The following is a 20,844-nucleotide window of genomic DNA, read 5'->3' on the forward strand; positions in this document are numbered from 1 at the left end:
GGTCCTGGACTTTTGTTTGCAGATTCTATTATTTTTATTACAGATTCTATTTTACTTCTAGTGATTGTTCAAATTGTTGTCTTCTTAACTCAGTCTTAGCAGTTTATATGTTTCTAGAAATTTATCTGTTTCTTCTGGGGTGTCCAATTTATTGGCATGTAACTGTTTATAGTATTCTCATGATTTTTTGTATTTCTGTGATGTCAGTTATTATTTCACCTCTTTCATTTCTTAATTTGTTTATTTGGGTCCTCTTTTTTTCTTCTTGGTGAGCCAAGATACACATTTGTCAGTTTTATTTATCCTTTCAAAAAATCACCTCTTGATTTTATTCTTTCCTATTGTCTTTTTTATCTCTATTTTATTTCCTCTGTGATGTTTATTATTTCCTTCCTTCTGCTGGTTTTTGGCTTTGTTCTTTTGTTAATTCTCATGCATGGTAAGTTAGGTTGTTTATTTCTTGAGAAAGACCTGTGTCACTGTGAACTTCCCTCTCAGATCTGTTTTTTGGTTTGTTTGTGGTTTTTTTTCTTTTAAACATCTCAAAGATTTTGTAAAGTTATATTTTCATTTTTATTTGTCTTGAGGTATTTTCTAATTTCTCTTTGATTTCATCATTGACCCATATTAATAGCATGTTGTTTAGTCTCCATGTGTTTATTCTTTTTGTATTTTTCTTTCTGTGGTCAATTCCTAGTTTAAGACCATTGTGGTCAGAAAAGATGCTTGATGTAATTTTTCAGATTTGTTCAGATTTGTTTTGTGTTGAGTATGTGATCTATCATAGAGAACATTTCATGCATACTTGCAAAGAATGCATATGCTTCCTTTGGGCATCTACAGTGCCCTGTAGATATCAATTAAATCCAACTCTATTGTGTCATTAGGACCTTATTGATTTTCTGATTGATTTTCTGTTTGGACAGTTTGTCCATTAATGTCAGCAGGGTGTTAAAGTTTACTGCTATTGTACTATTGTCATTTTCTTCATTTGTTTCTATTAATATTTGCTTTATATATTTAGGTCCTCCTGTTATTAGGTGCATACATTAATGAGTGTAATATCTTCTTATATTGATCCCTTTATTATTGCATAATGTTCTTCTTTGCCTTTGTAATAACCTTTCTTTTAAAGTCTATTTTGTCTGATACACATATTGTTACCACTTTCTTGTCATTTTCATTTTGCGTGAAATAGCTATTTTCTGTCCCCTTTCAGTCTGTATGAAGTGCTTCACTTCCCTAAAGTGATTCTCTTCTAGACAGTGTATTGAAGGATTTTGTATTTTTATCCAATCAGCCATCTTTTGATGGAGTGTTTATTCTGTTGACATTTACAGTAATTATTGATAGGCTCTGGGAGTTGGTGATGGACAGGGAAGCCTAGAGTGTTGCAGTCCATGCGGTTGAAAAGAGTCAGACACAACTGAGTGACTGAACTGAACTGAAATTACTTACTGCCATCTTATTACTTATTTTTCTGTCATTTTTGTAGGTCTTCTCTGTTTATTTCTTCTTTTTTTGCTTTTCCCATTGTGGTTTGATGATTTTCTTTAGTAATTTGCTTGATTTCTTTTATTTTTTATTTTTTGTGTATCTTTTGTAAGTTTTTGCTGTGTGTTTACCATGGGGTTCATGTATGTTGACCCAGAGTTATATTTACTTCATTTAAACTGAAAGGCATTTAAATTCAAATGTGTTCTGGAAGACCTACATTTTTTTCTCTCCTCCCCCATATTTAGGTTTTGAGCTCAGATTTTACTGTTGATGTTTATCCCGTAACTGTTTATTGTAGAGTTGCTTTTATAGTTTTTTATCTTTTAATCCACATATTGGCTTATTTAAGTTTTTTAAGTAAACTGTGATCCCTATTATATATCTGTCTTTTCTAATGTGCTTTATCCTTTCCTATAGATGCTTACTTCCTTTCCATTTAGAGAAGATCCTTCAGCATTTTTTTTTTTAAGGGTAGATCTGGTGTTACTGAATTCATTCAGTTTTTGCTTGTCTGAGAAATCATCTCTCCTTCTTTTCTACATGATAATATGGCTGAGTAGAGTCTCCACATTTTGAATATACATGCCACTCCCTTCTTACCGGCAAAGTTTCTACAAAAAAATCAACTGTTAGCCTTATGGATATTCCCTTGTATACAACTCTGTTTTTTTCTTGCTGCTTTTAGAACTGTCTCTAACTTTTACCATTTTAATTATGACATATCTTACTGTAGGTATGTTTGGGTTCATCTTGTTAATGAGCCTCTGTGCTGCCTGTGCCCAGATAACGTTTCCTTCCTTTCGTTTGGGAAATCTACAGCCACAACTTAATCATGCATGCTTTTGATACCCTTTCTTCCTCTCGCTTTTCTTCTCATGTTATATGAAACCCTATAATGTGAATATTGGCATACTTAATATTATCCCAAAGATGTCGTATATTACTTTTTAAAATTTGCCTTTCTAACTGCTATTTTGATTGGATGATTTCCATTATTTTATCTTCCAGATCACAAATGCATTTTTCTGTGTCATTTAGTTTGCATCCATTTCTTCTAGAGTTTTTTTTTTATTTATTTCAGATATTTAATTAATTATCTGTTTTCAGCTATATGTTTTTTTATATTTTCTAGTTCCTTGTTCAAATGATCTGTGTTTAGATAAATTATTTTCCTTAATTTAGTTAGGAATGTTTTAAAGTCTTTATCTGGAAAATTATTTCTGTTTCATTATTTACTTTCTTCAGGGATTTTCTGTTACTCTTTCATTTGAGAGTAGTTCCTCTGTCTGTCCATTTTAGTTTTCTCTGTCTTTGTGAATTTAGGTGAAAGATGTGCCTGTTGTGGTCTTGAGGGAGTATTCTTATGTGAGAGCATCCCTATGCAGACTGCATGTGCCCAGTGTCTTTAGCAGGAGGGCTGGATTTGATATGGGTGCCCATCACATCTTTCCTCAGGGTGTGCTGGCACCTGTCACTTTGGTAGGAGGTGTGGCTGCTGATGGAGGAGCTAGAACCTGCACACGATATGAGATGGGACTTCTCTGGCCACTGAATGTCACCACCCTGTCAGGGGCGGGATTTGCTCCCAAGTGGCCAAAGCAGAATCCCAGGTCAGGCTAGAACTGGCTCTGTTTCCCTTAGTATGTATTTTTACTTCTCCTTGCACTGGGGCCTTTGCCCCAAAGGAGGGGAGTCGTGCAGCAAGTGGGGCTGTATATTTGCAGACGTCTAAGTCTGCCTCTGCAGACAGCAGCACCTCTGCTCAGATGCAGCCCATGTTCGCCCCTTTTCCCTGGTTGTGGTGCCCGCAGATCTAGTGCTGTCCTGTGGCTTAGAGTGAGCCGAGCTGGGGTGTTTGCTCAGCTTAGGCTGGTGTACTTAGCAAGGCCCCAGGTGCAGGAAGTCTGCCCCCATGCTACCGTCACAAATGTGGGCTGTTTCTGGGGCACCTCCTGAGCAAGCCGCCACTGCCTACCTGGGCTGCACCCTGCACCCCCAGGTCACCTCTGCACCCCTAAGCCAAGTCTTTGCCCAGGTCCTGGGTGCCCTAGGTCCAGTACATGCTGTGACGTAGACTCAGTGGGACTGGGTGTTCTCTCTGCTTGGACTGAGGAGGACAGCACAGTGGCAGCTGCTAGCACAGACCTCTCTCCACCCTGCGCAAGTGCCTGCCCACCCCTCATGAGTGGCCTCTGGGCTTCTCCACCCTTTCTGTCTATTCTCACAGTTCTCACAGTACCCACGGGGGCTTGCGTCTCCCCAGACTGGGACTGGGACACCCGGTCTGTGGTTCAGCCCACTCACTCCCAGGACGAATGTCCGTCCCTGTGATCTCTCTTTTCCTCTAAGTTCCCAAGCATAGGCATAGGTCCCAACCCAATCATTTCTCTTCCTGTCCTGCACAGCTAGCTGTATCTTTCTTTCAGTCTCAGTTGTATGAAGGTCCTTATACCAGTTTCCAGTTACTTTTCCTTGAGAATTGTTCCATATGTCAATGTATTTTTTATGTGCTTGTGGGAAAAGGTGAGCTCCATGCCCTCCTACTCTGCCATCTTCATCTCCCACCAAATTACTTCCAATTTAAATTTATGAGCTTACCTCCCTCACCGGCATGCTGTGTTCTTCCAGAGTAAATTTTACTTTCAACAAACTCATCTGTTAACTGTTTCGCTCAGGAACAATTTGCACTGTAGTTAATTGCATTTTTCAGTATTATTATTGCTTAATATAATAAGAACCACTGTATATTGAGTACCTTCTGTGATGGATATTTTATTTGCATTATTTTTATAAAATTGTTTTTATTTCTTTATATGAAAATATTAACTATATGCAAGAATGATTGAATTTTATGTCTAAAGATTAAAGAATAATAAATACACATGTACCCACCATCCAGGTAAGAATGAGAATCTTTGACATTGCCTGTGCCTTTCTTCTTGATCATATTTACCTCTTTCCTCAATAGGTAATGCTATTCTGAATGTTGAGTATCATTTATATGCTTTTCACATGTTGATTGCTAAAATATTAATGAAGTCAAAGTGTTTACTTTAAGTTTTGCTTAAGATATTGTTAAAATTTTCCTTCTGTTTCCTCAATTCCTAGAAAAGCATGTGGCTCATGGTATATGCTCAGAAAATAATTGTTCAATTCATGTATTTTTTTCTAAAGTAATTGTGCAAATTTTCATTCCTACCAGTCTTATGGAAGTATTCCCATTGTTCCATATACTTTACATTTAGTCTTATTATAATGCATTTTTATTTCTTTATCCTGTCATATTTTTAAATTTTTCTTTGTTCTTTTTTTAATCCCTTCTTTTCCCCCCTCTGTCTTTACTGTATTTTTTTGGTTTGATTATGTTTGATTTTTTCGTTGGTGGTTTTTACATTTTATTTTTATTCTTCCCCATCATGTTTAGAAATTAAGCCTTTTCTTGGTAATCTTTTAATGGTTACCTTAAAATTTAAACATTCATCTTGAACTTAGTCTTAAGTTAATCAGAATCTTTACCTTTCTTTCAGACATACAAGGTATTTATATACTTATAACACTTTAACTCTGATTAGCCTCTTCCCAGCTTACATGCTTATAATTATCCACTATTTGACTTTAGTGAGGCATTGTTTCTCTAATTTACTTTCTTTGCAGTCACCTCCTAACCTCACATAACCATTGAGTTTCTAATTTATTTTTTCTTTCTTTCTTTTTTGTCATTTAAATAGTAAAAGTATAATAACACATTTATAGGAGAATTGAAAAATGCAGAACAGAGTTACATATCATTCCACTATATACTACAATTATTTTTAAGTAGATAAACTAAAATTTTTATTAATAGTTGGAGTTTCAATATCAAACTCTCAAAAATTAATAGAATGAATAGACAGAAAAGTAGAATGATATGGTAGACCTGAAAAACACTATGAACCAATTAAATATAATTAAGATTTATACAATTTTCACACAATGGCAGAATACAAATGCTATTCAAATTCTTATAGACTATAAACCAGGAGACACTTTAACATACCCAAGGATATAAAACAAGGTGCAAAACTTTCATGGTCTAAAGGTATTGAAATCATACAGAGTCTGAATCATGTTAGAAATCAACATCAAAAGATATTTGAAAATAGCCCACATATTTTTAAGTGCAATATGACATTTACCAAGAGAGATCTTTGACTTAGCCATTGAAAGTCTCAATAAAGTTGAAAAACTGAAGAAACACAGAGGGTGATTGCAGAGAAGAAAGCATATAATGAGAAATTAATATCAAAAATGCTTTAAAATCTCATGTATATGAAAATTAAATGTCCACTTTTAAATGACGGGTATATCTAAGAAGGCATAACAAGAAAAATTAGAAAATGTTTGTCACAGAATGAAAATGAAAAGAGAATTTATCAGAATTTGTTGCATGCAGCTAGAGCTGCTCAGTACTGGATTCAATGTGGAATCTTGAAAATGGTGTGAAAACGACGTGATTTGTTATTTTCTATCTGGTATTTTAATAATTTTGAACTATGGACAGAGGTATGTAATATTGTACAGGAGGCAGCGAACAAAACCATCTCAAAGAAAAAGAAAAGCAAGAAGGCAAAGCAGTTATCTGGGGAGGCTTTACAAATAGCTGAAGAAAGACAAGAAATGGAAAGTAAGGGAGAAAGGGAAAAGTATATCCAACTAAACAAAGAGTTCCAAGGAATAGTACGGAGAGACAAGAAGGCCTTATTAAATGAATAGTACATAAAACTAGAAGAAAAAAAAATAAGGGGAAAGACTGGAGATCTCTTCAGGAAAATTAGAAATATCAAGGCAACATTTTGCCCAAAGATGGGCACAATAAAGGACAGAAATGATAGAGACCTAGTAGACACTGAAGAGATCAAGAAGAGATGTTAAGAATACATGGAAGAACGATACAAAAAAGATCTTAATGAAACAGATTACTTCAACCATGTGGTCAGTCACATTATGGAGAGTGAAGTCAAGTGGGCCTTTGGAAGCACTGCTATTAATAAAGCTAGTGGATGTTATGGAATTCCAGTAGAACTATTCAGAACCCTAAAGGATGATGCCATCAAGGTGTTGCACTCAATATGTCAACAAATCTGGAAGACCCAGCAGTGGCCCCAGGACTAGAAAAGGTCAACCCTCATTCCAATTCCCAAGAAGGGTAATACTAAAGAGTGTGCTAACCATCGGACAGTTGCACTCATCTTCTGTGCTAGTAAGGTCATACTTAAAATCTCATGTGCTAGGCTTCAGCATTATGTGAATCAAGGACTTCCAGATGTCCCAGCTGGGTTTAAAAAAGGCAGAGGAGCCAGAAATCAAATTGCCAACATTCGTTGGATCATAGAAACCAGAAAAAACAGAAAAAAAAAAAAAAAACAGAAAAAGGAATTCCAGAAAAACATCTTACCTCTGTTTCATTGACTATGCTAAAGCCTTTGACTGTGTGGATCATAACAAACTGTGGAAAGCTCTTAAAGACATGGGAATACCGGACTCATTGGTTCAAGATTGAGAAAGGAGTACAACAGGGCTGTCTGCTGTTACCCTGTTTATTTAACCTATACCTGAGCATATCATGAGAAATGCCAGGCTGTGGTAGTTACAAGCTGGAATCAAGACAGGCGGGAGAAACATAAACCTCAGATATGCGGAAGATACCTCTCTAATGAGAGAAAGCAAAGAGGAGCTAAGGAGCCTCTTGATGAGGGTGAAGGAGGAGAGTGAAAGAGCCAGCTTAAGACTAAATATTAAAAAAAAAAAAAAAAACTGATCATGGCATCTGACCCCATTACTTCATGGCAATAGAAGGGGAAAAGGTGGAAGTAGTGACAGATTTCCTCTTGGGTTGTAAAATCACTGCAGATGGTCACTGTAGCCATGAAATCAGAAGACGTTTGCTTCTTAGCAGGAAAACTATGACAAATCTAGACAGGGTGTTGAAAAGTAAGACATTACTTTGCTGACATAGGTCCATATCATCAAGGCTGTGGTCTTCCCAGTGGTTATGTATGGTTGTGAGAGCTGGACCATAAAGAAGGCAGAACACCAAAGAATTGATGCCTTTGAACTGTGGTGCTGGAGAGGACGCCTGAAAGTCCGTTGGACAGCAAGGAGATCAAAGCAGTCAATGTTAAGGGAAATCAACCCTGAATACTTGTTAGAGGGATTAATGCTGAAGCTGAAGCTCCAGTATTTTGGTCATCTGATGCAAATAACCGACATGTTGGAAAAGTCCTTGATGCTGGGAAAGACTGAGGGCAGAAGGAGAAGAGGGCATCAGAGGATGAGATGCTGGATGGCATCACTGATGCAATGAACATGAACTTGGGTAAACTTCAGGAGATGGTGAGGTCTGGGAGGACTGGTGTGCTATAGTCCATGGGGTTGCAAAAAGTTGGACACAATGACATAGAATAGAAAGCACTGTATGTAGTTTAATTTTGGCAAAAAGATATGTTATTTATTTTTTTAAATATATAGATGCTATATTCAAAGAAGAAGTCAGGAAAACTATACACCAGTTGACAAATAGTGTTTGTCTCTGGAGCAGTGGTTCTTAAGGTTAGGGATGCAGGTGTTTTGCCTCAGGGGACATTTGGCAATGTCTCAGGACATTTTGGAGAAGGACATGGCAACCCACTCCAGTACTCTTGCCTGGAAAATCCCATGGGTGGAGGGGCCTGGTAGGCTACAGTCCCAGGGGTCGCGAAGAGCCAGACACAACTGAGTGACTTCACTTTCACTTTTCACTTTCATGTGTTGGAGAAGGAAGTGGCAACCCACTCCAGTGTTCTTGCCTGGAGAATCCCAGGGACAGGGGAGCCTGGTGGGCTGCCGTCTATGGGGTTGCACAGAATCGGACACGACTGAAGCGACTTAGCAGCAGCAGCAGCAGAACATTTTGGGCTTTTACAATTTGGAGAATGCAACCAAATTAGGACTTACTAAAAAATAAAAAAAGAAAGAAAATACTTCCTAGAATGTTATATATGAAAATTTAAAATATACTTCTAAATAAGTTATGTCAAAAACATTGCTAGGAAATATATAAAGGAAGGTAAATCTTACTTGTATCAATAGTTAGAATACAAATGAACAAACAACATACTATTCCATAATCAACATACTGACAAAAATTAAAGTGTGATAACAACAAATAGTTCACGTTTTAAAAATTTAAATGGTGTCCAACTGGATGAATGTATTATCATTATCCATTCTCTAATTGATGGACTTTTTAGAATTTCTCCAGTCTGTTTTTTATAATGACATTTTACATGTCTCCTCATCATAGGGTATATATACTGTCAACTTTCTTAGATACTGTAAAATTGTTCTCCAAACTGGTTGTACCAATTTATGCACAACACTAGTATATAAGCACTTCTATTCTTCTAAATTGTTAACAACATTTGCTGTTATCACACTTTAGTTTTTGTCAGTATGTTCAATATTAAACTATAACACTGAGGTAAAAGATAAAAATAATTTGTAAGGCTATCCTTTGCCTTATACTGTTCGTGTGAAATCATAAATATATAAGAGTATGTGTTATTAGGGAATAAATGTAGTGGCCTCAAATCCTGAATAGGAAGGCTACCTTAGCTTTAGGATACTGGTTCCTGCTGAGAACAATGGAGAAAGCTTTCAGCCAAGTGTATAATGTTTATTTGTTAAATAGGCAGATACCAATGAGTGTCTATTTAGATGTTCTTTGTATTATTGTCTTTCCTTTTTTTTCCTTTTTTCTGTATTTGGAATATTTTTTATGACTAAAGGAAAAGACTATCAAAAGTTAAGAATCATTATCCTATGTTATGCAAGGCTATGACTGTATAGACAGGGCAGGCAGATGATGCTGACTTAAGCTCTAGAATCACTTTTGAAGAAATCTCCTGATGTTTTCCCTTCTTCTCGTTTACTTTTCTCACTATGCCCAGCCATCTATACATTGACCTGTTTATTTTTGCTGCGGGAGTCTGGCTGGCTGCAGTCCATGGGTTCACAAAGAGTCGGACACGACTGAGCAAATAAGCACACATCTCTGTACACACTTTATTAAATTGCATATTACACTAGTTACATTTATTTATATGTTGTTTTCACCATAGAGATGATGGTAGGTAGTGGCAATATCTTGTCTGTATGTCCCTTTGCATAGTTCAGTGAATAACAAATAGTAAGCACTAAATACATATTTGGTAAATGAAGTGATGGATGACTTAGCAGATTTCAAAGGAGGAAGCAATATATAAAGGGCAATTACTAGTATTAACTTTTACCTACATTTCAGTTTTGATGTTCTTGCCAGAATCTAATAATAGGTCATCTAGTTAGATTTTATGCATTAGTGTATGGTTATATTTTGCTATATATAACCTTTGAACCTAAACCAACATTGATTTCCATTAGAATTTTGTTTATCTTAAACCAAAAAGAAACCTGAAAGAAGGTAATCCAGGGCTGGCATGGAGGTTCCTCATGCTTTAAGTACCTTTCTGCTCCACCATCTTTATTGAGGTAGCTCATGAACCAAGATAATTACTTAAATTCCAGCAACCTTTTCTTTCTTACCTCCTTTCTTTTTCTTCCTTCATTCTTTTTTTTTTTCTTCTTTCTTTTAATTAAGACTTAAGTGAGGAGGAAAAGGGACAAGAAGCACCTACCCCTACTTTTGAAAGACTTGCTGGAAGTTCCCTGCAAGTTTGCCTTCCATCTCCTTGACTAGTACATGGTCTAGTACATGGCCTCATCAAGCTGAAAAGGAGGCTAGGAAATATCTTTTAGCTAAATGATGATATTTTTAGCTAGAAATTGTGGTTCTGTTACTAAAAAACAAGGAGAGAGTGAACATTGAAATAGTAATACAACTATCAGTCTCTGAAATTTTAACCAACTATGGGTACTAAAAAGAGACAGTAGAAAGAAGTGGGTTCCAGAGAATGCTTTTTAGTTTATTATTTGTTTAAGCTTGCCCATAAACAAACCAAAAATTAGAATTTTTTGTATTCGACCCAATTCTTGGCAACCTTAGTTTTGGTCTCAAGTACAAGATATCAAACAAAAAGTTGACATTAAGTCAGATTTATTAGAATTTCCTTGCATTTTTCTTCTTCCTTGTCACATATTTTTAAAAACTAAGAAATAGTTTGAATTTTGGTTCTAGGGATATGCTTATACATTTGACACTGGCTAAAGTGCTAGCTTTCCTTGGGGGAAAAAGTGAGGTGGTGGAAGATCAAGAAGCTAATGTTGTATGGAAAATTAATCCATAAATAGTTATCAGACCTTTTTTGATCATGGTCACTGTTCCAGGTATTGATTCTTTTCACTGGGTTGTAAATAATGTGTAATGAAGTTTTATTCTTTGGAGATTTGCAAAATTGCTTCACATACATCCTTTCCATTCCAGGCTCTAAATTATCTTGGAATTCAGCCCACAAAAGAGCAACACCAAGCCCTGAGACAGCAAGCACAAGTAGACCCAAAGGGGACAGTGTCTTTTGGAGGTAACGTGAGGTTCATCATGTTGCATCATCACAGAAACTTGGTCAAAGAGTTGCTGTGGCCCATATTCATTAAGAAGAGTGCCTCTTCTTTAGAAGGAAGAAAAGAAAAACAAAAACCACATATATTAATATGTCAAGTTCCTTAAAGGGTGGGACTTTGTTAGTGGCTCAGTGGTAAATAATCCACCTGTATAGCAGGAGATGCGGATTTGATCCTTGAGTTATGAAGATCCCCTGGAGGAGGGCCTGGCAACCCACCCCAGTATTCTTGCCTGGAGAATCCCATGGACAGAGGAGCCTGGAGAGCTATATACAGTCCATGGGGTCTCAAACAGTCAGACACAACTGAAGCGACTGAGCATGCACATAATGCCTTAAACAGTATTCTAAAAACTCAGAATTATTGGCCTAACTGAGTCAACAGAAAGGAGAACTTTCTTAGACTCTTTCAGCTTTAAAATATCATCATTCTATCATGTTATGGTCTGTTTTTAATTTATTGTATAAATGTTACTTTAGTAATAACTAAAGAAATAATACAAAATATAGAAGCCCTAGTTCTGCTATTATGAAAGTCTAAACTTTTTTTCAACCAATATGATATAATAATATCATAGACTGCACTGTTGGAAATGTTGATGGTTTTTCATTAACTGATAGTATAAATAATTCTATATTTATAGAATTATTAGAGTTAGAATTATATAGAATCTATATTTATAGCTTTTTTTCTTCTTTCTCTTAGGATAAATTCCCACAAGTGGCTTAGACTTTTCATATGTATTGATAAATTGTTTTTCAGAGACATTTTACACACATATTTGTTCTGCCACTAGTAATGTTTGAATGTAACTGTTATTTGTATCCTTAACAGCATTAAGAATTTAATACTTTTTTTATAGAGTAGGTGCAACATTGTATCATTCTAAAAGCATCAGCATTGCTAAAGAAAGAAATTTGGGGTTTTGAAGTGCTAAAAAAATATATTTGCTCCCCTCTCCTTTTGAAAATCTCCAAATAAGGAGAACAAGAAACAGAAATACATGTACAACCAGAATGTATAAGGACAGAAAGTAAATGAGGACAGTAAATGAATTAGTGAGCAGAGGCATGTAAAGCCCAAGTGTTTGAGAAGACAGGGGAATCACAGCAGGAACAAGCCAATTCCTGGAAAGGTTTAGGAATTGAGAGCATCAGGTACTTGAGGCTGGGTGTAGGCAGGGCATATAGAACAGAATTGTTAGGAATCTGTGTAAGGAGCAATTAGGTATGTTTTTCCTGCCCTCTCTCAAGCAATCCAGCAACTGCCACTCCCTTACCCTTGCAGAGGAAAATAAGTCTATCCTCTTGAGAAATTAAACCAGATTGATTCTGGACCTATAGTTGCCAGCAGCTAGGGAATTTAGGGGTATGTATGGTGAATTATCTCTCACAACACACACTCAGATTGCTCAGTGATATTTGCAACCGTATTTATACCCTATGGGTAGGGTAACCAGTTGTAGGAGTTTCTCCAAAGAACCTGAACAAGACATCAAAATAGTTGGCTACCTTATTACTCTGTAGTGAAACCCACTGGCTAACAAAGAGAGTTATGCACACAAAATTTCCAATCAATGATTTAGTACCTAATTTTTCTTGAATGTGAACTTAAAGCCAGGATTTATCAGACATTTGGAGATATCCTTCAACATAGAATGTAAAGCCCCAAAGTGGCAGATAAATAGAAAAAGAGGAACTCAGAAAAAAGAAATATTGCCAGAGCAGAGAACTTCAGGTAAACCATATATTAGAAACAATAAACAAAACTAAGCTTTCCATGAAATAAGAGTAGGATATTGTAAAATAGGAACAATTAAAAAGATCATTGGAAAGTAAAAATATAGTAGCCAAATTTTTTTTAAAAATTGAAGATAGATGAACATGTCACACTCCATGTCTAAAGAAACTTACAGTTTGCCAGGTTGGCATTAGGCAGTGTTATATAACAATCAAGAGAGTATGTCTTTGAGTCAGACTTTAAATGGAATCTTGCTCTGCTACTTATTTGCCAAGTTAACTTATCTTAGCCGCAAACTGTAAAATGGAGAGGATTAAAGGGTCTATCTCAGAAAATTCTGGAGATGAAATTACAAAGTGCCATTCCTAGCATTTGAGGCAGTTACAGAAACATTCATTGCTATTATTATTATTACTGCTACTACTATTGTTATTATTATTAATCCTATTTAAGTCAGTTAAATTTTAACCATTATTATAACATATAGCTTCAACTTCATGTAGAGAAAGGTAAAGTTTACTTAGATAAGGTTAAGTGCTGTATTCTTACTGAAATGTGTTCCGTTTTAGATTTTGTCCACGTTGCCAAAAACTTGTTTTGCTTGCAATTGGATGAAGCCAATGTCGATGCACATGAAATTACCAGCATATTAAATTCACAGGTAGAGTATGCCCTATAGAATTGTCTTAATTGCACTTAAGTCATGTCTTAAATGGGCTTCCCTGTTAGCTTAGCTGGTAAAGAATCTGCCTGTAATGCAGGAGACCCAGGTTTGATGCCTAGGTTGGGAACATCCCCTGGGGAAGGGATAGGCCACCCACGCCAGTATTCTTGGGCTTCCCCGTTAGCTCAGCTGGTAAAGAATCCGCCTGTAATGCAGGAGACCCAGGTTTGATTCCTAGGTTGGGAACATCCCCTGGGGAAGGGATAGGCCACCCACCAGTATTCTTGGGCTTCCCTGGTGTCTCAGACAGTAAAGAATCTGCCTGCAGTGCAGGAGACCTGGGTTTGATCCCTAGATTGAGAAGGTTCCCTGGAGAAGGGCATGGCAGTTCACTCCAGTATTCTGGCCTAGAGAATCCCCATGGACAGAGGAGCCTGGTGGGCTACAGTCCATGGGGTCACAAAGAGTCGGACATGACTGAGTGATTAAGCACAGCACAGCACGTCTTACGTGTTACGTGTCACATACATATGCTTGCTTATTTTTTAGAAAATAAGTTAAGCAGATTAAACGTGCTTCCTGGGTAAATATATGAAATACAGATAGTTTAAAAATCAAAAGTGAAATTTTGTCTTGATCTCCTTTATCCTCCTCTCTCACTGTGCCCTTATGACACTCCCATCTTTAAGTTTACCACAGAAAAGTACTATACCTTAAATGTTAACCCTAAAATATTGCAGTCTGAGCCATCCTTGTGTAGTCAGCATCCACACCAAGAAACGCAGAGTTAAAGAAACCACTGGGACCCTGATGTCTCCACTCCCATGCTCCTTTCTAGTTCTCTAGTGCTGACCCTCCCCACCCCAAGTCAAGGTAACAAGCTGCTCTTTGGCCCTCCAACAACATAGGTCTGTTTCGCTATTTTTGTGCTTTATCTAAAATGAAGTCGTGAAGCCTATTAACTTCGTAAGTTATTTGTTCTATGAAACTTCGATATTTATATTGTCAAATCTTTCAGTTCTTTCCTTTATGGATATTTGGTACATTATTAAGGAAGATCTTTTCATTTTATAGTATATATATTACATACTCTTTATAAATACTTTTTGTTTATGCATGAGGTTGGGCCTCAAATAAGTAACCACTTGCCCTTATTCTATCATCGTTTATTCAGTAACTATCCTTTTCCACTTTTGCAGCTAATTTAAAATACAGATTTTAATATGTCCTAAATTTCATATGAATACTCAGATATTTCTAGACAACCACTCTGTTCCATTGGTCTATTTCTTCCTGCCAGGACAGTATTATCTTGATTACTCTAGCTTAATAGATCTAGGTTGATATCTGTTAGGTCAAGTCTTTCCTTCTTTTGCTAGCTTCTTGATTTTTATCTAACTACATGATCTTTAGAATCATTGTGCAATGGTAATGAAAATTCAGTTGGGACTTTCTGTTTTTAATTGGAATACTATTGACTATAGAGGATGGTTTGAGAGAAGTGAAATGGTTTATTTCTTCATTCATTTAAGTCTTTGTTGATGTTTGGAAAGAGGAAATTATATCTTGCTTCATAGTGGTCTTGAATATTTCTTGTTAAGTCAAATAGGTAAACTATAGTTTTTGATGCTATTGAAACTGGGACTTTTTTTTAGCATTATATTTTCTAATTTATTAATAAAAATTGATTTTTGAATGGCTATTTTGTGTGATGCCACTGTATTGAACTCCCTCATTCTAGTTATTTTTCAGTTATTTATCTTGAGTTTTCTAGGTAGACATTTGAAGTTAATTACTTTTGTCTCTTTCACAATTTTTTACTTTTTCTGAATGCTGTTGAATAGAGCTACAAAACGGAGCAAGAACCTAATTTCCATGATATTTGAGTCATTTTCCATTTTTAATTTCTGAAAAAGAAACTAGCATTATCTTACTTAATGAGCAAGTTTTACAGTTGGCCATTGAACTACATATGTTTGTACTGTACAGGTCCACTGCATCACAGGTTTTTTTTTCAGTATTATATACTATAGTACTACATAATCCAAAGTTGGTTAAATGCTAGGGTGCAAAATCACAGATGTGGAGGGCTTACTGTAAAGTCATACTCAGATTTTCCACTATGTGGAGGATCATTGTCCCTAACCCCTCACATTGTTCATGTGTCAGCTGTTTGTGGGTCATCCAGTTCCGCTGAAGCAATTTAAATAATAGAAACTATACCTGTTCCTTGAAGGCTTGAAAATGTTTCATATGCCAAGTGATTGGGGCCTAGATCTTTCAAGGAGAGGGGATGTTTCCTATATAATGTCTTCTAAGGTGGCTTTATTCAAATGTTTGTTCTTTTCTTGGGTAATGTTGTGGATCTACATTTTCCTAGAAAAAAATTCTTTTCATCAAGATATTAAAATTTATTAAACATTAGCATGGATTTTTTTCAGATTTTTAATCCTTATTTTTGATGATACTGCTTTTTATTTTATAGATGTACTGCACAATTTTTTTTTTTTTATTCCATCACACAGCTTATGGGATCTCAGTTTCCAAATTAGGAATCAAACCCAGGCCTCTGCAGTGAAAGCAATGAATCCTAACCACTAGACCACCGGGGAACTCCCAACACAATTTTTACACAGTACTCACACCCACAAGTTTTTTTCTATCCTTAAATGTTTGACTGTGGTGGGCCTTTGTTGCTGAGCATGGGCTTTCCCTAGCTGCAGTGAGCAGGGCTACTCTTGGTTGGGGTGCATGGGCTTCTCATTGCAGAGCACCGCCTCTATGTGTATTGGCTTCAGGAGTTGCAGCATAAGGGCTCAGTAGTTGTGGCACATGGACTTACTTGCCCCGTGGCGTGTGGGATCGTCCTAGACCAGGGCTTCAACCCGTGTCCCCTGCATTAGCAGACAGATTCTTAACCACTGGACCAACAGGAAAACCCCATATCGATAAGTTTTTATAGATAATATTTTAATAATCACTCAACAGTATATAATTTTTCTGTTGTGGATATGTCTTTGACTTATTTTAAACTGTTTTAAACATTTTCTAGTGATATACTATAGTTCCCTTTTGGTTACTGATTTCTAGTTTAATTTAGAGGGCCATATTCAGAGACATATTCACAGACATATTTAATTCAGACATATTCTGTGTGGTATTAATCCTTTGACCATATACCCAGCATTTAGTCAATTTTATGGAATGTTTTCTGTTGTGTGAAAAGCACGTATGTTTTACAGTTGTTGGATGCAGTGCTTTCTATGTGTCAGGTCAAGGTTCAGATCATGTGGTTCAAATTTTCTATTTTCTTTTAAAATCTTCTCTTTCATTGCTTATTTTTTGTTGTTGTTGTTGCCTTTTATTGTATTGTCTATAACTGAGAGACAGGTGTTTTAAAATTTCCTCCGTTTGGCTCTGCTAATTTTTGCTTTTCATATCATGAGCTTTTATTATTATTTTTATTTTAGAGTTGTCATAGTCTGACAGGTTGCTGAATCTCTTCATCTTGAGAATGTTTCTTGCTTTAAAACTACCTTAGTCTAATTGTGTAATGGTTGGTTGTTTGGTTTGGTTTCCAATTATTGTAAACATAGTTTTTAAAAGTTATAATTAAAATGTATTATTATATTAGTTTCAGGTGTATAATATAGAGATGAGTTTTATACATTATGAAATGATAGCAACAATAAAACCAGTTACTACCTATCATGATAAATGTTGTTACAATGTTATTGACTGTATTCACTATGTATACGTTACATCTCTATGACTTATTTATTTAATATATTTGGAACTTTGTATGTATTAATCCCCTTCACCTATTTCACATCCATCCCCACCTGTTTCCCCTCTGGCAGCCACCTGTTTGCTTTCTGTATGTATAGTCAGTTTCTGTTTTATTTTATTCCTTTTGTTTGTTTTGTTTTTTAGGTTCCACATGTAAATGAGGTCATATGGTATTTGTTTTTTTCTGAATTATTTCACTTAGTGTAATACCCTTCATGTTCATCCATGTTGTCACAAAGAGCAAGATTCCTTCTTTTCATGGCTGAGTAATAATATATATATATGTTGTATAATGTTAAATATATAACATCATATATATGCATGTGTGTGTTTATATATATGTTTATATACACGTACCACATCTTTGTTTGTTCATCCACTGACAGACACTTAGCTTGTTTCCATGTCTTGGCTTTTGTGAATAGTGCTACGACACATCTTTTTAAAGTCGTGTTTTAGTTTTCTCCAGATAAATACCCAGAAGAGAACTGCAGGGCTGGATGGCAGCTCTCTTTTCAGTGTGTAAAAACTCTTTATTTATTTTGGCTGTGGGATCTTTGTTGCTCTGTACAGGCTTTCTCTAACTGTGGTGAGCAGGGCCTGCTCGGGTTGCAGTACCAAGCTTCTCATTGTGGTGGCTTCTCCTATTGCGGATCCTGGTGCTGGAGCACCCAGGCTTCAGTAGTCGCAGTGCGCGTGATTCAGTAGTTGTGGCGCCCAGGCTCCAGAGCACGCATGCTTCCGTAGTTACAGTGCCCTGTGGCATATAGACTCTTCCTCTGCTGGGGACTGAACCTGTGTCCCCTGCATCAGCAGGCAGACTCCCAACCATTGCACCACTAGGGAAGTCCTCTTTTCAGTTTTTTGAGGAAGCTGCATACTGATTTCCAAAGTGGGTGCAACAATTTACAATCCCACTGACAGTGTGAGAGTTTTCCTTTACTTCACATCCTTACCAACACTTGTTGTTTATAGTCTTTTTGATAATAAGCATATGATACATGTGAGGCGGTATCTCAGTGTTATTTTAATTTACATTTCCTTGATGATTAGTAATGTTTCGTACCTTTTCAAGTTCCTGATAGCTGTCAATATATCTTCTTTGGTAAATGTCTGTTCACATCTGCTGCCCATTTTTAATTGAGGTTTTTGTTCTTTGATAATGTGTTCTATGAGTTTTTTGTATTTTAATATCAACCCCCTTATTGTATATATCATTTGCAAATAACATCTCTCATTCAGTAGGTTGCATTTTCGTTTCGTTGGTGTTTTCATTTGCTGTACAAAAGCTTTTTAGTTTGATTTATTCCCATTTGTTTATTTTTGCTTTTGTTGCCCTTGCTTGAAGAGAGATACCAAAAAAAAAAAAAAAATTGTGCTAAGGCTGATGTCAAAGAGTATACTGCCTATGTTTCCTTCTAGGAGATTTATAGTTTCAGGTCTTACAGTTTTTAAGTCTTAAATTTACTTTGTGTTTCTTTTTGTATATGGTGTGAGAAAATAGTCCAGTTCCTTCTTTTACCAGCTGTCCCATTTACCAGCACCACATACTAAAGAAACTCTTCTCTCCATTGTGTTCTCTTGCCTCTTACATTGTAGATTAATTGACTCTATAAGTGTGGGTTTATTTCTGGGCTCTTGATTCTGTTCCATTGACCTATGTATCTATTTTTGTGTCAGTACCAAACTGTTTTGATTACTGTAGCTTTATAGTGTATGTTCGTGTTTTGGACTGTGAAACCTCCAACTTTGTAATTATTTTTCTCAAGATTGCTTTGAACAGACTGATCACTAGAAGGGAAATAGAATATGTAATTTAAAAAAAAAAAGCCTCCCTACAAACAAAAGTCCAGGAGCAGATGGCTTCACAGATGAATTCTACCAGACATACAAAGAACTTTTACCAATCCTGCTCAAACTCTTTCAAAAAAGACTGAAGAGAAAGGAACACTCCCAAAGACATTCTATGAAGTCATTACCCTGATATGAAAACCAGACAAAATTACCACCAAAAAGAAAATTATAGGCCAATATCTTTGCTAAATGTAGATGCATAACCTCTCAGCAAAATATTACCAAGCTGAATCCAACAGTACATAAAAAAAAATCATATACCATGACCAAGTGGGATTCATTCCAAGTTCACAAGGATGGTTCAAGTGCACAAGTCAATCAGTGTGATGTACCACATCAAGAGAAGAAGTAAAAAGCCACATGATCATCTCAACAGATGGGAAAAAAGCATCTGACAGAATTCAGCATTCGTTCATGATAAAAAACCCTTACCAAACTGGATGTAGAAGAAACATATCTCAATGTAATAAAAGCTGTGACAAACCACAGCCAATAGAATATTCAATGGTAAAAAGCTGAAGGCCTTATCACTAAAATCTAGGGCAAGACAAGGATGGCAGTTCTCACCACTTCTTTTCTACATAGTATTAGAAGTCCTGGCACTGCAATCAGATAAAAGATATCCAGATTGGAAGGAAAGAGATAAAATTCTCATTATTTGCAGATGAAATGATACTATATATATATAGAAAACCCTAAAGAATTTCCACAAAATCTACTAGATCTGATAAATGAATTCAGCAAGGCAATAGGGTGCAAGATTAGCATTTAGAAATCGGTTGTATTTCTTTACACTAACAATGAAATATCAGAAAGGGAATGTAAAAAAGCAATAACTTTTAAAATCACACCCAAAAAATGATGCTTAGAAATGAACCTGAACAAAGAGGTGAAAAACTTATATGACTATAAACATTAATAAAGGTAATTTAAGATGATTCAAAGAAATGGAAAGATATTGTATGTTCTTGGATTAGAAGAATTAATATTATTAAAATGGTCATACTACTAAAAGCAATTTACAGATTTAACCTGATCCCCATCATTTACCCATGACATTTTTCACAGAACTGGAAGAAAAAAAAAATCCTAAACTATGTCTGAAACTATAGAATTGCCATGAAACCCAGAATCGCCAACCAATTCTGAGGAAAAAGAACAAAGCAGGAGGCATAATCTCCCAGATAGGTATAATAATCAAAACAGCACATATTGGCACAAAAACAGATACAAAGATCAATGGAACAGAATAGAGAGCCCAGAAATAAACCCATATACCTATGGTCAGTTAATCTTTGACAAAGAGAGGTAGAATATGATAGGAAAAAAGACGTAAATCTCTGACAAGACACCGTGGAACTCCTAGAAGAGAACATTGGCAAAGTATGCTTTGACGTAAATTGTACCAGTGTTTTTTTAAGTCAGCTTCCCAAGGCAGTAGAAATAAAAATAACCAAATTAGGACCTAATCAAACTTACAAGCTTTTGCACACCAAAGTAAACCATAAACAAAACAAAGAGACAATCTATGAAATGGGGGAAAATATTTGCAAACATTGCAACCAAGGGCTTAATTTCCAAAACATAGAAATAGCTCATAAAACTCAACAACACCAGATAATCCAATTGAAAGTGGACAAAAGACCCAAATAGACATTTCTTCAAAGGCATACAGTTGGCCAATAGGCACATGACAAGATGTTCAACTCATCAATTATTAGAGA

At 36.0% G+C, this 20,844-nt stretch overlaps 1 protein-coding gene across 6 annotated transcripts in view; it reads left to right on the forward strand.

The window, feature by feature from the left end:
• Positions 1-20,844, forward strand: part of LOC122454507 (syntaxin-binding protein 4-like) — a 93,331-nt gene that overhangs the window by 46,701 nt on the left and 25,786 nt on the right. For 5 of the 6 annotated variants that reach the window (XM_043489080.1, XM_043489058.1, XM_043489073.1 and 2 more), the window contains 2 exons: positions 10,937-11,033; positions 13,383-13,474. The exons of the other annotated variant lie outside the window; for it this stretch is intronic. In XM_043489080.1, coding sequence (XP_043345015.1) covers positions 10,937-11,033; positions 13,383-13,474 — 189 coding nt within the window. The remainder of the gene's footprint in view (positions 1-10,936; positions 11,034-13,382; positions 13,475-20,844) is intronic. 6 annotated transcript variants of the gene reach the window in all.

Source organism: Cervus canadensis, chromosome 1 (assembly GCF_019320065.1).
Source record: "Cervus canadensis isolate Bull #8, Minnesota chromosome 1, ASM1932006v1, whole genome shotgun sequence".
Taxonomy (NCBI): domain Eukaryota; kingdom Metazoa; phylum Chordata; class Mammalia; order Artiodactyla; family Cervidae; genus Cervus; species Cervus canadensis.